The 16,203-nt window shown below is 42.7% G+C and overlaps 1 protein-coding gene across 2 annotated transcripts in view; it reads left to right on the top strand.

The window, feature by feature from the left end:
* palm1a (paralemmin 1a) overlaps positions 1 to 16,203 on the top strand; it is a 74,777-nt gene that overhangs the window by 49,071 nt on the left and 9,503 nt on the right. The window contains exons 5-7 of one of the 2 annotated variants that reach the window (XM_073826157.1): positions 2,655 to 2,760; positions 3,450 to 3,471; positions 3,747 to 3,812. In XM_073826157.1, coding sequence (XP_073682258.1) covers positions 2,655 to 2,760; positions 3,450 to 3,471; positions 3,747 to 3,812 — 194 coding nt within the window. The remainder of the gene's footprint in view (positions 1 to 2,654; positions 2,761 to 3,449; positions 3,472 to 3,746; positions 3,813 to 16,203) is intronic. The other variant, XM_073826158.1, reaches the window with a different exon arrangement.

Genomic DNA, 16,203 nt, shown 5'->3' on the forward strand with positions numbered 1-16,203 from the left:
TCATAAGCTTAAATGTGATTTTATACAACAGATCGGTATAGGCCCGGCATCAAGGGGGGCTTGGAGGGGCTTAGGAATGATCTGAAGGACCGACCACTTCACCCCTGGAATACAATTTTATACGCGAAAAGCTAAACTGAATGTGATTTCAACAGAGGAGTACCCCTTTATTAATAATTACTGAGCAAATCAGCATATTAGACTGACTTGTCTGAAATATATAAGCTTTTCATTGATGTATGGCTTATTAGGATAGGACAATATTTGGTCGAGATACAACTGTTTGAAAATCTGGAATCTGAGAGTGCAAAAAAATCTAAATACTGAGAAAATCGCCTTTAAAGTTCTTAGCAATGCATATTACTAGTTAAAAATGTAGTTTTTATATATTTACAGTAGGAAATGTACAAAATATCTTCATGGAACATGATCTTTACTTAACATTCTAATGATTTTTGGCATGAAAGAAAAATCTATCATTTTGACCCATACAATGTAGTTTTGGCTATTGCTACAAATATACCCGTGCTACTTAAGACTGGTTCTGTGGTCCGGGGTCACATACACTGACCAAAATTATAAACGCAACACTTTAGTTTTTTCCCCCCTTTGTCATGAGCTGAACTCAAAGAGCTAAGACTTTTTCTATGTACACAAAAGGCCTGTTTCTCTCAAATATTGTTCACAAATCTGTCTAAATCTGTGTTAGTGAGCGCTTCTCCTTTGCCGAGATAATCTATCCACCTTACAGGTGTGGCATATCAAGATGCTGATTAGACAGCATGATTACTGCACAGGTGTGCCTTAGGCTGGCCACAATAAAAGGCCACTCTAAAATTTGCAGTTTTATCACACAGCAAAATGAGTTTTGAGTGAGCGTGCAATTGTGTCCACCAGAGCTGTAGCCGTCTCCAAAGGCGTTTCAGAGAATTTGGCAGACCATCAAACTGGCCTCACAACCGCAGACCATGTCTAACAACACCAGCCCACAACCTCCACATCTAGCATCTTCACCTCCAAGATCGTCTGAGACCAGCCACCTGGACAGCTGCTTCGACAATCGGTTTGCATAACCAAAGAATTTCTGCACAAACTGTCAGAAACCATCTCAGGGAAGCTCATCTGCATGCTTGCCGTCCTCATCGGGTCTCGACCTGACTGCGGTTTCTCGTCGTAACCGATTTGTGTGGGCAAATGCTTACATTCGATGGCATCTGGCACTTTGGAGAGGTGTTCTCTCACAGGTGCATTTTATTGATGGCCTTTTAAATGCACAGAGATATCATGACGAGATCCAGAGACCCATTGTTGTGCCATTCATCTACAACCATCACCTCATGTTGCAGCATGATAATGCATGGCTCCATGTTGCAAGGATCTGTACACAATTCCAGAAAGCTGAAATCATCCCAGTTCTTGCGGACATGTCACCCATCGACTATGTTTGGGATGCTCTGGATCGGTGTATACCGATCCTGCCAATGTCCAGAAACTTCGCACAGCCATTGAAGAGAAGTGGACCAGCATTGCACAGGCCACAATCAACAACCTGATCTACTCTGTGCAAAGAAGATGTGTTGCCCTGCGTGAGGCAAATGGTGTTCACACCATATATACTGACTGGTTTTCGGACCCCCTCCTCCAATACAGTAAAACTGCACATTTTAGAGTGGCCTTTTATTGTGGCCAGCCTAAGGCATCTTGATATGCCACACCTGTGAGGTGGATGAATTATCTCAGCAAGGAAGTGCTCACCAACACAGATTTAGACAGATTTGTGAACAATATCTGAGAAAAGTACGCCTTTTGTGTACATAGAAAAAGTGTTAGATCTGAGTTCAGCTCATGAAAAATGGGGGCAAAAACAAAAGTGTTGCATTTATAATTTTGGTCATAGTATGTATTAATATTTGACCAATTAAAGGAGTAGTTCACTTTCAGAACAAAAATTTACAGATAATATACTCACCCACTTGTCATCCAAGATGTGCATGTCTTTCTTTCTTCAGTCATAAAGAAATTATGTTTTTTGAGGAAAAAGTTTCAGGATTTCTCTCCATATAATGGACTTCTATGGTGCCCCTAAGTTTGAACTTCCAAAATGCAGTTTAAATGCAGCTTCAAAGGGCTCTAAATGATCCCAGCCGAGGAAGATGGGTCTTATCTAGCAAAACGATCGGTTATTTTCTAAAAACATTTACAATTTTTATACTTTTTAATCTCTACACAAGAGTACACACAGAGCTTGACAAGATGAGCATTTGAGGTTAAAAAGTATATAAATTTGTAATTTTATTTTTTAGAAAATAACCAATCATTTTGCTAGATAAGACCCTTCTTTCCTTGGCTGTGATGGTTTAGAGGCCTTTGAAGCTGCATTTAAACTGCATTTTGGAAGTTCAAACTCGGGGGCACCATAGAAGTCCATTATGTGGAGAGAAATCCTGAAATGTTTTCCTCAAAAAACATAATTTCCTTACGACTGAAGAAAGACAGACATGCACATCTTGGATGACAAGGGGGTGAGTACATTATCTGTACATTTTTGTTCTGAAAGTGAACTACTCCTTTAATATTATTATTTTTTAAAACAACTGCTTTTTTCCCACTAATCTAAAGATGTGTCTGACTGTCTTTTTCTCTTTTGAGCACAGAATGGAGAGAGAGCTGGAGGAGCTAGAGACAGGTGTGTCTGCAACATCCACCAAAGAGAACCTGTCAGACGCAGTACAGGAAGTCACCAAGACAGTCGAAAAAACAGTGAGTTCTGACCCCGCAGCTCTTTCCAGCCCATAAACTTCACAGCAGGGTGGGCAGCAGGGAATCCAGAGGCTTCTATTCAAGCCTTTAGTGCATGACACACAATGGGGGGCCATCTCATGTCCGGCTACACAAAGGCCATCTTGATTAAGGGAAGCGATGGATCTCAGTGCTTACAGTGCAGAAATCAGTCTCACTCAAGCAGCAAGTACTAAACATGCAGGACAGACAGACTTTCCCCACACTGGTGCTGCATTCAGAGCGAATTCCATAGAAACAGCAGCGGCGCTTCTACAACACTAATTATTTTCTCTGATTAGCCTTTTCTGTAGTGGTCAAAATCCCCTAAAGTACATCATATGTCACTGTCCAGTGCCTGCTGAGCTCTAGAACTTACCATTGTGTGTTTTGTCATCAGGACTGTTGATCAAAGTACTTCTATTTGAAAAGATTTCATACATTTGTCAGAATTACTGTATTTAAAGGCAAAGTTCACCCAAAAATCTGAACTCTGTCATTAATTACTCACCCTCATCTTGTTCCAAACCCGTAAGACTTTCATTCATCTTCAGAACACAAATTAAGACATTTTTGATGGAATCCAAAAGCTTTCTGAACTATATTTAATACAAACTGTTTACTTTGGATCAATCAGTTCAGTTTTGAACATCTTTTTCTCTTTTTTGCAGGTTGTGGCAGACTCTGTAAAAGGTAATGTCATCATCTCTGACACCAGAAACACTTTTATAATAGCTTTTTTATGAGCAACATTTGATTAGAAAGCCAATTTAAATCTCATGAGCAGCAGTTTGTAAGTTACAAAGCCAACATATCGACTGAGGTGAAGGACGTTGCAGTCAGTCTTATGTCTACTGTAGAACTTCCTCCTTCCCATCGTCCCTCTCTTCCTCCTATTCTTCACTCTTGCCTCTTATATCTTTTTATCATTCTCTGTCCTTCTGTGTCCTCATTCATGACCCTATTAGAGGTCAAAGTTCACGTCAGCCCTCGTCTGGAGAAATCCGGAGGTGTCTCTGACATGATGAGAGCAGGTGAGTGTTGGTCCAACCGTAGCTCACGCAGAGATCACACACTCTTCCTGCTGTTTTACCCTTTACCGCTTTAATTCTAAAATAAAGAGCACAGACTGATGGGAAAAGACATAATTTAAAAGTTAGGGTTCTCTCTGGAACCAAAAAAACACACATTTAGAGACATTTAAAAATGTATTATTGTCAATATAGTAGATGAGTTTTCCTCAGACCTTAACTGGCCCTGAGCAGAACTGAGGAAAAGCCATAAAAACACATATGTATTACTAGTCAAAGGATTTTTTATGTTTTTATGCTCACCAAGCCTGCATTTATTTGATCCAAAATACAATCAATATTTAAAACAGTTGAGTATTTTTTTTTTTTCTTTGATGAATAGAAAGATCCAAAGATCAGCATTTATTTCAAATAAAAAGCTTTTGTAACATTATACACTATACCATTCAAAAGCTTGGAGTCAGTTTGAATTTTTTTATTTTTTGGGGAAAAGAAATTATAGAAATTTATACTTTTATTTAGCAAGGATGCTTTAAATTGATCAAAAGTGATGATAGAGACATTTATAATATTACAAAAGATTGCTGTTTAAGATAAATGCTGTTCTTCTGAACTGTCTATTTATCGAAGATGAATATGTTTTCAACATTAATAATAATAATTGTTTCTTGAGCAGCAAATCAGAATATTAGAATGATTTCTGAAGGATCATGTGACTGGAATAATGATGCTAAAAATTCACCTTTGAAATCACAGGAATAAATTATATTTTAAAATATATTCCAATAGAAAGCAGTTGTTTTAAATAGTAAACATATTTCAGAATTGTACTGTTTTTGCTGTACTTCGGATCAAATAAATGCAGGTGTGGTGGACAGAATAGATTTCTTTAAAAAACATAAATCTTACTGTTCAAAATAATAATAATATAATAATAATAATATTTAGAAGTTATGCTATCCAGTTCAAATGCACTAGTATCAAAAAGAAACATATGTAGAAATTTAGAGAGAAGTTGTGAGAGAGAAACACTTAAACTGCTCTGTCTTTTCTCATTATTGACATCATGTTCGAAACTGAATTTTTCTAAATCAACTACAGTCCAAAAGCAGAAAGGAAAACTTAAAAAAAAAACTTAAAAGGAAAAGTTCACTTCCAGAACAAAACTTTACAGATAATGTAAACCCCCTTGTTATCAAAGATGTTCATGTCTTTCTTTCTTCAGTCGTAAAGAATTTGTGTTTTGAGGAAAACATTTCAGGATTTCTCTCCATATAGTGGACTTCTATGGTACCTCCTAGTTTGAACTTCCAAAATGCAGTTTAAGTGCAGCTTCAAAGGGCTCTAAACGATCCCAGCTAAGGAAGAAGGGTCTTATCTAGCGAAACCATCAATTGATGATAGAGGGAAATCCTGAAATGTATTCCTCAAAAAACATATCTTTAAGACTGAAGAAAGAAAACATGAACATCTTGGATGACAAGTGGGTGAGTAAATTATCTGTTAAATGTCTGTTAAGTAGTCTTTTAAGATCTAAAGATCTACCAGAAAAGGATTTCTAAAAGTACTAAGATTTCAATTTTCCTCTGTAGTCAGATAAACATAAAGTGAATTTATTGATAGTTTTTCATGATGAGTATCTATTTGGTAACTGTGAGGGTATGTGTGTCTCTGCTTCGTTCTGGACTGAATTATATGACTAGAAAGCAAAACAGAAAGTTTTTGTGAAAAAAAAAACCTGTGGGTTTCCAACTCACAAATATTGCCCTAGTGTTTAAAATATACTAATCCTGTGCTGATTTCATCTAATCTTGTCTTCTAATTCTCTGTTCTTTCAGCTGATGTGTGTTTGCATGTGTGTTTTTGTGTGTCTGGCATACACACTACATCATCTCTCACTCATAAAGTCAAAAAGCAGAAAAAAAAATCTAATAAGTTATTTTTAGAAGTTATACTATTAAAGTACCAGGTTACCATGGCAACATTGCCTCTGTAACCATATCACAGCTTTGATTCACTTTTTCTATGATAGAATTAAAGAGCAGGTCATATGGGTTGTCGAAAATTATCTTTTTTGCCATTTGTAATGTAGCTATCCTTCAATGTAAACAGTCTTTAAAGTTGTTAATCAAAAAAGTGCATTATACATAAAGATGGCGCCGCGGATGGCAGCCTCTGTGCTTAACTCTCCAGTTGTTTTAGTGTTTTTGTTCGTTTTTCCTGTTTTTTTTTTGTTTTTTTTTGTTCTGCAAACACGATCAGTTTCACCAGAGATGAACTGCTGAACACGCGGCAGAACACACCATATAATCTCCAACCGGTTTTCGATTATTCGGACGTTTTGCTGAACATATTAGTTGGCGGAGCAGCAGCGCTGAGCCGCTTTCGGACGCGCAGGAGGGGCAAGCGCGCCGGCGCGCTCGTGAAGCTTCGTCAGCGTGGATTCAGGATGTTGCTACCCGGCATACATCGGGCGAATCTCCGCTCTCTACCCAACAAAACGGACGAACTCCTTCTGCTCTCCCGGACAAATAAGGCTTTTTCACATTCTGCTGCTCTGTGTTTCACGGAAACCTGGCTGAACGCGGCTATACCGGACAGCGCGATTCATCTATCAGCTGTTCAGAGGAGACCGCGACACAGAATCGACTGGGAAATCGCGCGGCGGCGGGACGTGCTTTTACATCAATGAGAGGTGGTGTACAGATGTAACAGTGTTAAAGAAGATGTGCTGTTCTGATCTAGAAGCGCTTTTCATTAACTGTAAGCTGTTCTATTCGCCGCGAGAGTTTTGCTCGTTCATTCTCGTGAGCATGTACATTCCACCACAAGCGCACGTAACGCATGTTTCACACATACTCCGTCTGCAGTGCGTATGCGTTGCGTATTTTTTCCCGCACCCGTGTTAACGGATTAGAGCGTTCACACTGCACGCGGTTGCTGTCCGGCAGTGCGTTCCAGAAGCGGTGCGTTTGCAGCAGTGCAGCGATCGTTTCGGCAGAGAGTCTATTGTTTGCTGTGCTGCATGCGCTGAATTAAAGTGACAGCGCATTGTTCGCTGTAAAAATTAACATGGATTGACACGGAAATATACCATAAATGCATATAAATGAAGTCTACTGTGTTTCACAGTCAACACGTGGCTTATTGGCTAGGTTTAACATAAGGAAAAGTGCAGTTTTAAATAAACAAGGCAACATAATAGATGCACTTGTCCAGGTAGAAAAGTTCTTTAAAGGATTGTTTTTAATAAAGATTTAATGCGAAAGAAAGGCACGAGAGCCGACTGTTTCTGTCTGTGGTAAGTTTTAATTTTAAATATTTGTAATAGCCCAATTTCAATAAGAAAAGGAAGCTATAGCCTACCTATGCTGTGTTTAAATGTGTTGCAACTTGCTTGAGCAACTTAATATACAAATTTAGAAGTCAAATGCATTGAATAATACATTGTTTATATTTATTGAGTTTAAACGTGAATATGTCTAGTATTATTGTTTTAGTGCACTATGATAAAAGAGGATCACAATGCTGAAAAAGCACGTTTGGATTTGAAATCAAAATAACGGATAAATATTGTGTTTGTGGTAAACAGCCGCGAATCAGGAACGGACTGCAAACGCGTCCTGTGTGAAAGAAAAACAAGTCCGTGCTGCTTCTGCACCGCATACGTAACGCAAAACGCACTGCAGACGGAGTATGTGTGAAACAGACGTGAGCCTGGCGTTGCAGAAACTCTCCGATCAGATCACAGAGACAGAACAACAACACCCGGACTCTGTTTTAATCATTCTTGGGGATTTTAATAAAGCAAATCTCTCACGTGAACTGCCAAAATACAAAGAGCATGTTACATGTCCGACCAGAGACAGTAATATATTGGACCACTGCTATACCACAATTAAAGGAGCATATCACTCTGTCCCACGGGCAGCTTTGGGACTATCTGATCACTGTTTGGTCCTTCTTATACCATCCTACAGGCAAAAACTTAAAACTGCTAAACCTGTAGTTAAGACTGTAAAAAGATGGACCAACGAAACAGAACAAGTCTTACATTCCTGTTTCTATTTAACTGATTGGAGTGTTTTTGAAGCTGCTGCCACCGATCTGGATGAGCTCACAGAGACTGTTACTTCATATATCAGTTTCTGTGAGGATTTATGCATTCCTACCAGAACTTATTTAACATACAACAATGACAAGCCATGTGTCATGATTTCAAAGAGAGGACTCAAATGCAGAATGTTAGTGATGGTTATTTATTGAACAAATGTCAACGACAAGAGATGGTGAGGAGGGGGTGAACACAGTCCAAACAATAGGCAGGGAGATACTTGTAGACAGGCAGACGGTGAGGATGACAACTGAGTCCAGGTTACAGACCAGTGGTGAGCAGAGCTGGCTAGAAACTGGAAGTAGCAGCTGGGCCAGACAGGAACCTGAGTGGAAGTGACTCCACTGTAGAGATCCCACAGGTAATGCTCACATCTAGCAGAGAGAGCGGACCAGGAGCACCATCAGCAGGACAGGGCAGGACTAGACAAAAGAAAACAAACAACTTGACAGAGAAATTAAACTGAAAAATATAATAGCAGACAAGCAGTAAACTAGACCGTTGAACGCTGAGGTAGAATACACACAATGAACTGGCGAAGACAAGAGGGAAGGTGCACGCTTATAAAGGGGACAGGATACATGAGGACCAGGTGAGAACACTCATACAAACGAGGACCAAATGAAAGGAACAGGTGACGACACTTAGACAAACTAGAGCTAAACAAGGGGGTGTGGTAACGGGAAACAAGGAGGTGGGACAAGAGGAGCACATGGCAGACAACAACAAAGACAAAGCCATGTGCTCAAACACAACACAAACAAAGACACATTAAACAAAGACAGAACAGACATGACTGTCAGAGGAAATCCCTGACAGTACCCCCTCTCCAAAGGACGCCTCCAGGTGTCCAAACCGGGCAACATCACAGGAGGCACCAACTGGGGTGGTGGGAGGGTAGTGAACATGGGAGTCCCAAACGGACCAGGAACCACAGAGGGAGGGAAGGTGTGGGTGGGAACAGGACCAGGCAAAATGTTCATGGCTGACCAGGGAGGTCCTGGCCTAGGGGAACCTATACTAGGAGACACAGAGGGTGGGAAGGGAGGGGTGGGAACTGGCCTGACTGGTCTGGACCCCCAACTAGACTGGGTGACAGGGGTAGGAACAGACACAGGAGCGGGCTCAGGGGCCGGAGCCGACACTGGAGGAGCGGACTCAGGGGCTGGAGCCGACACTGGAGCGGACTCAGGGGCTGGAGCAGGGACGCAACAAGCACTGGTTTAAGGGCTGGATCCGAGACATCCTTCGGGGGTACAACAACTGGCATAGGGCCAGAAACGGAAAAGCCCTCCAGGACTACAGAAACTAGCTTAGGGGCTGACTGCAAGAACTCAGGCTTGGTGGCCATCCTGGCCTGGAGTTCAGGAACGGCGGCCATCTTGGCCGGGGATTTAGGCTTGACCGCCCTCCTGGGTGTAGACTCTGGATGCTCGGGCGAGACGTGACTCGGCTCAGGCTTGACGTGACTTAGCTCGGGCGAGACGTGACTTGGTTTTGATGGGACTGACGTAACTTGTCTTGACTTCGAGGGAATAGCCGTGATTTGACTTGACTTCCAGGGAATAGTTTTCTCTGGGGTAGGCTTGGAAACAGTGTCCTCTAGAGCGGACTGGATAACTACGCCTTCTGGGGCTGACTCGGGAACTGCGCCCTCTGGTGCGGACTCGGGAACTGCCCTCTCAGGGGCGGACTCGGGAATTGAGCCCTTTGGAGCAGATTTGGGAGCTGCGCCCTCTAGGGCGGACTCGGGAGCTGCGCCCTCCGGGGCGGACTCGGGAACTGCGCCCTCCGGGGCGGATTCGGGAGCTGCACTCTCTGGAACAGATTCAGGCACTGCGCCCTCCGGGGCGGACTCGAGAACTGCGCTCTCTGGAGCGGATTCGGGGGCCCTACTCTCTGGAGCGGATTCAGGTACTGCGCCCTCCGGGGCGGACTCGAGAACTGCGCTCTCTAGAGCGAATTCGGGGGCCCTACTCTCTGGAGCGGACTCGGGAACTGCGCTCTCTGGAGCGGACTCGGGAACTTCATACTTGATGGCCACTGCAAGGGTGGCAAGAATCTCCTTTGCGGAACGGAGCAAGCTGGTCAGAGTGTCAGAAAAGGCCTCAGCAGCTAAATCAACAGGCTGCTTGGGTAAGACCTCCATGGCTGTGACTGGGAGAGCGGGGTGCTCGGAGATGGCCTCCGTGGCCATAACGGGCTGACTGATAGCCTCTGGAATGGCCTCCATGGCCAATAGATTAAGAGCAGGTCGCTCAGGAACAGCATCTGGGGTCATTACAGGAACAGCTGACAAGTCTGAGACGGCCTCCTTGACCATAATGGGCTGAGTGAGAGCCGCTGGAATGATCCTCGAGGCCAGCGCTTTGAGAGTAGACCGTTCAGGAATGGTGTCTGAAGACAAGGCTTTAACAGAAAGCTCTGTTGACTTTACATGACTTTCAGGGACAGCTTTGGAATTGATATGACTGGTGGGGATGGCGTCCGTAGAAGTTATTGGGAGAGTAGATGGTATGGAACTGGCCTCCGTGGCCAATACTGGTGAGGTGAAAGTCACTGCATTGGCCTCCGTGGCCATGACAGGAGGAGCAAAAAGCTCAGGAAGAGCTTCTGGGGACACAACACGGCAGGCAGTGTCGTGTTCAGTGGATGAGACATGACAGGGGTGCACACAATCTGTGGGAATGGTAGGACTCTTTGGCATAGTCTCAATGGGCAAAACAGGGAGAGAATTAGACGGTACAACACCAGCCTTTCTCTTCTTCCGTCTATGACGCGTCTCAACAGAGTGCTGGGTCGCTTCTGTAGCGGACTTGACCAACACAGGGAGAGAGGTAGAGAGCCCGATAGACTCTGCGGAGATAGGAGATGACTTGGTTGATTGTGACAAGTAGGAAACAGACCCTACAGACTGAGGGATGAAACTAGACTTGACAGATCCTTGAATGACAGAAGTGTGCTCAGTAGACACTAGTAAACTAGAGGTTGGCTTGGCAGATTCAGAGATATTTGGTGCATACTTCATTGACTGAGTGATGACTGAATCGGGGGTGGCAGGAATCAACTCTGGCTTAGTGTTGACTGGAACTGACTGAATAGCGGACAATTTAGCCATCTTGGAAATGTCTGATTCAATGAGGATAGGTCTCGGAATGACTGGAATGGACCTGACTGGATCTGGAGTGACGGGAGGAGGACTGGCTGTCTCCGGAGTGACTGGAATGGGCTTGAATGGATCAGGAGCGATTGGAGCATGTCTGGCTGGCTCTTGTGTGACTTGAACACAGTTGACTTGATCCAGGGGGGTTAGAACAGGCTTGACTGGCCTTGGAGTATCTGGAACGAACCTGACTGGATCGGGTTTGATTGTCTCCGGGATGACAGAAAGGGGCTTGACTGGATCATCATCGTCGTTATAGTCTACTGAAGCTGGCCTGGTAAAGGCCTCCTTGGTCATAAAAGAATGGGCTGATGCAGTCCTAAAGGACACGAAACCACTAAAAAGTGGTCTTGAAAATATCACTGGATGGGAGATCTCAGGGTCCAAAGACAACTCTGCATGGGCCTCTCCTCCATTCTGCTTAGGACAGGTTGATGTGAGCTCGTCCTCCACTGTAGTATCTGCAGCTAACTCAGCCAACTCAGGAGTGAGTGAAACAGACCCAGCAGACTTACACCTGACAGGAACAGACTTGATAGGGTGAGATTTGGCTGGCTCAAGGTTGACAGGGAAGGTGTCAGAGTCACTGATGGATGCAGCAGACTGAGCCCTCTTCCTTCTGGCCCTTCGCTTCTGAGTTGGAGTTAGAAGTGGATCTTGATCTTGACTTGGCAAGGGAAGTGGGGTAGAGTGGTTGCTGCATGCTGGGCTAGGTGGTGGAGGCGGCATTCCCCACAGTATGCGATGACCAACATATGTGGAGAAATTCCAATAGTTTAAAAACTTGAGGTTGTCCATCTCCCACTTAGGTACCGGGTCATCCAAGCAGGCATTGAATATGTCCTTGAGGGTGGTGTCATCATAATCAAGGCCTCTGGACATTGTCCAGAAGTGCTGGGTGAATGCTCCGATATCCCAGCCCTGTTGACGAAGAGCTGCAAGGCCCCACTGGCGAGCGAGCCTTTCTTGAGTATTGATGGGTGGCAGGATTCTGATGCTCATTCTGCTGAGTCCAGTGATGGCCAGTTCATTCTGTCATGATTTCAAAGAGAGGACTCAAATGCAGAATGTTAGTGATGGTTATTTATTGAACAAATGTCAACGACAAGAGATGGTGAGGAGGGGGTGAACACAGTCCAAACAATAGGCAGGGAGATACTTGTAGACAGACAGACGGTGAGGATGACAACTGAGTCCAGGTTACAGACCAGTGGTGAGCAGAGCTGGCTAGAAACTGGAAGTAGCAGCTGGGCCAGACAGGAACCTGAGTGGAAGTGACTCCACTGTAGAGATCCCACAGGTAATGCTCACATCTAGCAGAGAGAGCGGACCAGGAGCACCGTCAGCAGGACAGGGCAGGACTAGACAAAAGAAAACAAACAACTTGACAGAGAAATTAAACTGAAAAATATAATAGCAGACAAGCAGTAAACTAGACCGTTGAACGCTGAGGTAGAATACACACACAATGAACTGGCGAAGACAAGAGGGAAGGTGCACGCTTATAAAGGGGACAGGATACATAAGGACCAGGTGAGAACACTCATACAAACGAGGACCAAATGAAAGGAACAGGTGACGACAAACTAGAGCTAAACAAGGGGGTGTGGTAACGGGAAACAAGGAGGTGGGACAAGAGGAGCACATGGCAGACAACAACAAAGACAAAGCCATGTGCTCAAACACAACACAAACAAAGACACATTAAACAAAGACAGAACAGACATGACTGTCAGAGGAAATCCCTGACACCATGGTTTACAGAAAAACTCAAGACATCTTCGTCAGGCCAAAGAGGATGCCTACAGAAAAGGGGATAGAGTCTTGTACAACCAGACCAGGAACACACCGAATAAAGAGATTAGAGTGGCTAAAAAGACCTATGCAAAAAGGTTAGAAGATCAGTTCACTTCAAATGATCCAAGTTCAGTGTGGAAAGGCCTGAAAACCATCACAAACTACAGGACATCACCCCCGTGCACTGAGGCGACTCAACGACTTGCTGAAGACCTGAATGAGTTTTACTGTAGATTTGAAACCCCCAAACCTGTTCTGATGATCTCTTCACACAACCATTAACACCTCCAGCAACCCCCCTCCCCCCCTCCTTCACTTCTAATCAGCAAAGATGAGGTGTGCCAGGTCTTCAGGAAAAACAAAAGAAGAAAGGCACCAGGACCAGATGGTGTGACACCAGCCTGTCTGAAAACCTGCGCTGACGAGCTGGCCCCCATCTTTTCACAGATCTTTAACAGGTCTCTGGAGCTGTGTGAAGTCCCTCACTGCCTAAAACGCTCAACCATTATTCCTGTCCCAAAGAAATCCAAGATAACAGGACTTAATGACTACAGACCTGTGGCGCTAACATCTGTCGTCATGAAGTCATTTGAAAAACTGGTTCTGGCTTATCTGAAGGACATCACCGGACCCTTACTGGACCCCCTGCAGTTTGCTTACCAAGCAAACAGGTCAGTGGATGATGCAGTGAACATTGGCTTGCACTTCATCCTGCAGCATCTGGACAGACCAGGGGCTTATGTGAGGATCCTGTTTGTGGACTTCAGTTCTGCCTTCAACACCATCGTTCCTTCAATCCTCTACACCAAACTAAACCAACGTTCTGTTCCTAGCCCTATCTGTCAATGGATCACCAGCTTTCTGACAGATAGGCAACAGCTGGTGAGACTGGGGAAATTCACATCAAGCAGCCGCACCACCAACACTGGCGGCCCTCAGGATTGTGTTCTATCCCCACTGCTCTTCTCCCTCTACACCAACGACTGCACCTCTGAAGAGCCCTCTGTCAAGCTCCTGAAGTTTGCAGACGACACCACGGTTATCAGCCTCATTCGGGACGGTGACAAGTCTGCCTACAGACAGGAGGTAAAAGAGCTGGCTGTCTGGTGCAGTCACAACAACCTGGAGCTGAACAAGCTCAAAACTGTAGAGATGATAGTGGACTTCAGGAGGAACCTCCCTGCACCTTCCTCACTCATAATCATGGACAGCACTGTGGCTACAGTGGAGACATTCAAGTTCCTGGGATGTTTCATCTCCCAGGACCTGAAGTGGGACACTCACATCGACTCCATTGTAAAAAAGGCCCAAATAAGGTTGTACTTCCTTCGCTAGCTGAAGAAGTTCAACCTGCCACAGGAGTTACTGAGACAGTTCTACTCAGCCATCATCGAGTCTGTTCTGTGCACATCAATAACTGTCTGGTTTGGCTCAGCTACAAAATCAGACATCAGAAGATTGCAGAGAACGGTTCGGTCTGCTGAGAGGATAATTGGTGCTCCCCTGCCCACCCTTCAAGAACTGTATACATCCAGAGTGAGGAAAAGAGCTCAGAAAAGCACTCTGGACCCCTCACATCCAAGCCATCCTCTCTTTGAACTCTTACCATCCAGCCGGCGCTACAGAGCCCCAAATATCAGGACTACCAGACGAATGAACAGTTTTTTCCCCCAGGCTATCCACCTTATGAACAGTTAAAATGTTCCTGCCATTGTGCAAAAAATGTGTGGAATAATCTGACTTTATCTACTGCTACCACCTCCACCCTAACACATCCATGCATTCCATCCTATCACCTATAGCACAACTGTACATACATATTTATTTGTCATTGTATTTTTTTTTTTTTACAAATTATTATTATTATTTTCTATTTTTATTTTTGGTCTATTTATGCTTACATATGTGTCATTTTTCTTATTCTGTCATTTTTATTGTCTGTTTTATGTTGTTGTCTCTGTGTACTGGAAGCTAATAACACTGAAACAAATTCCTTGTATGCGCAAGCATACTTGGCAATAAAGCTCTTTCTGATTCTGATTCTGATATTGTCTCTCAAAAGAAAGAGTCGACTCAGAATCGCCTCAACGAGTCGTCAAATATTTTTTTTTGTGTCACTGGGCGATGTCCCAAAATAGATTCTGACCCAGACTACAGCCAGCAGATCCAACTATTTGGTTGTTATATTATGTAACTACTTCTTATATAGTTTGTAAAGATAATTTGCACTATTTTTTCTGTTGCACTCTGTATATTTCTCTCTAATTTTGTGTGTAGTTTGTGAATAATTTGGACTGTTTATATTTTTGTTGCACAAGACAATTTGTGCAATTGTTTTCATTACTTCCTACATTGTTCGTGTTCATTGTTCATACTTAGATTAAGAATATATTTATCTGAAAAAGTTACTTTTTTTTACTGTGTTTTGCTATTATATAACAATATTTCTGCTATGACTTAACTCCGAAAAACGTTTTTGGACAGGTCTATATTGTCAATAAACTAAATAGGCCTGTTTTTCACTGAAAAGCACCTATAATAATATTGTAATAAATGGCTATAACTTGCTTGGGCAATGTTATATATAGACACAATTTTATTTTGAAGTGTAGAACACCTAAATGCAAATTTCTAAAGAAAAAAAAATCCAAACTTAAGGAGTTTTTGTTTAAGTACACAGTAAAAATGACGTTGTTATATATGTTGTTATAAATGTATATTCTAAGAAAATTATACATTTTCTGATCTTATATGCATTTAAACCTGTTGTAGGGGACTCCAACAATATTAGGACACTTTAAAAAAAACATATGACCTGCTCTTTAACACAAAACAAAATTATAAAAATAATATTTATTATATTATGCATTTCAATATATAAAATAATAAGGAATTACTGAGTTCTTATTGTTGCATTATAGGTCCTTTTTTTCTTTTCAAAAATCTAAAAATACAATTATTTAAAAGGATAGTTCACCCAAAAATGAAAATTCTGTCATTAATTAATCACCCTCATTTCTTTCCAAATCCATAAGACCTTTGTTCATCTTTGTAACACAAATTAAGATATTTTTGATGAAATCCGAGAGCTTCCTGACCCTGCATAGACAACAACACATCTGACACTTTCAAGGCTCAAAAAGGTAGTATGGATATCGATGAAGGTGTCTATGTAGTTCAACTTTAATTTTATGACACAGAAGAGATAAAATTGTTGAAATAAGCTGTTACTTTAGTTTTCTTTGTTCACAAAATATATTGTCATAGCTTCAAAAAATTAAGGTTGAACCACTAATGTCACATGGACGATTTTAACAATG

Source organism: Garra rufa, chromosome 20 (genome assembly GCF_049309525.1).
Source record: "Garra rufa chromosome 20, GarRuf1.0, whole genome shotgun sequence".
Classification (NCBI taxonomy): domain Eukaryota; kingdom Metazoa; phylum Chordata; class Actinopteri; order Cypriniformes; family Cyprinidae; genus Garra; species Garra rufa.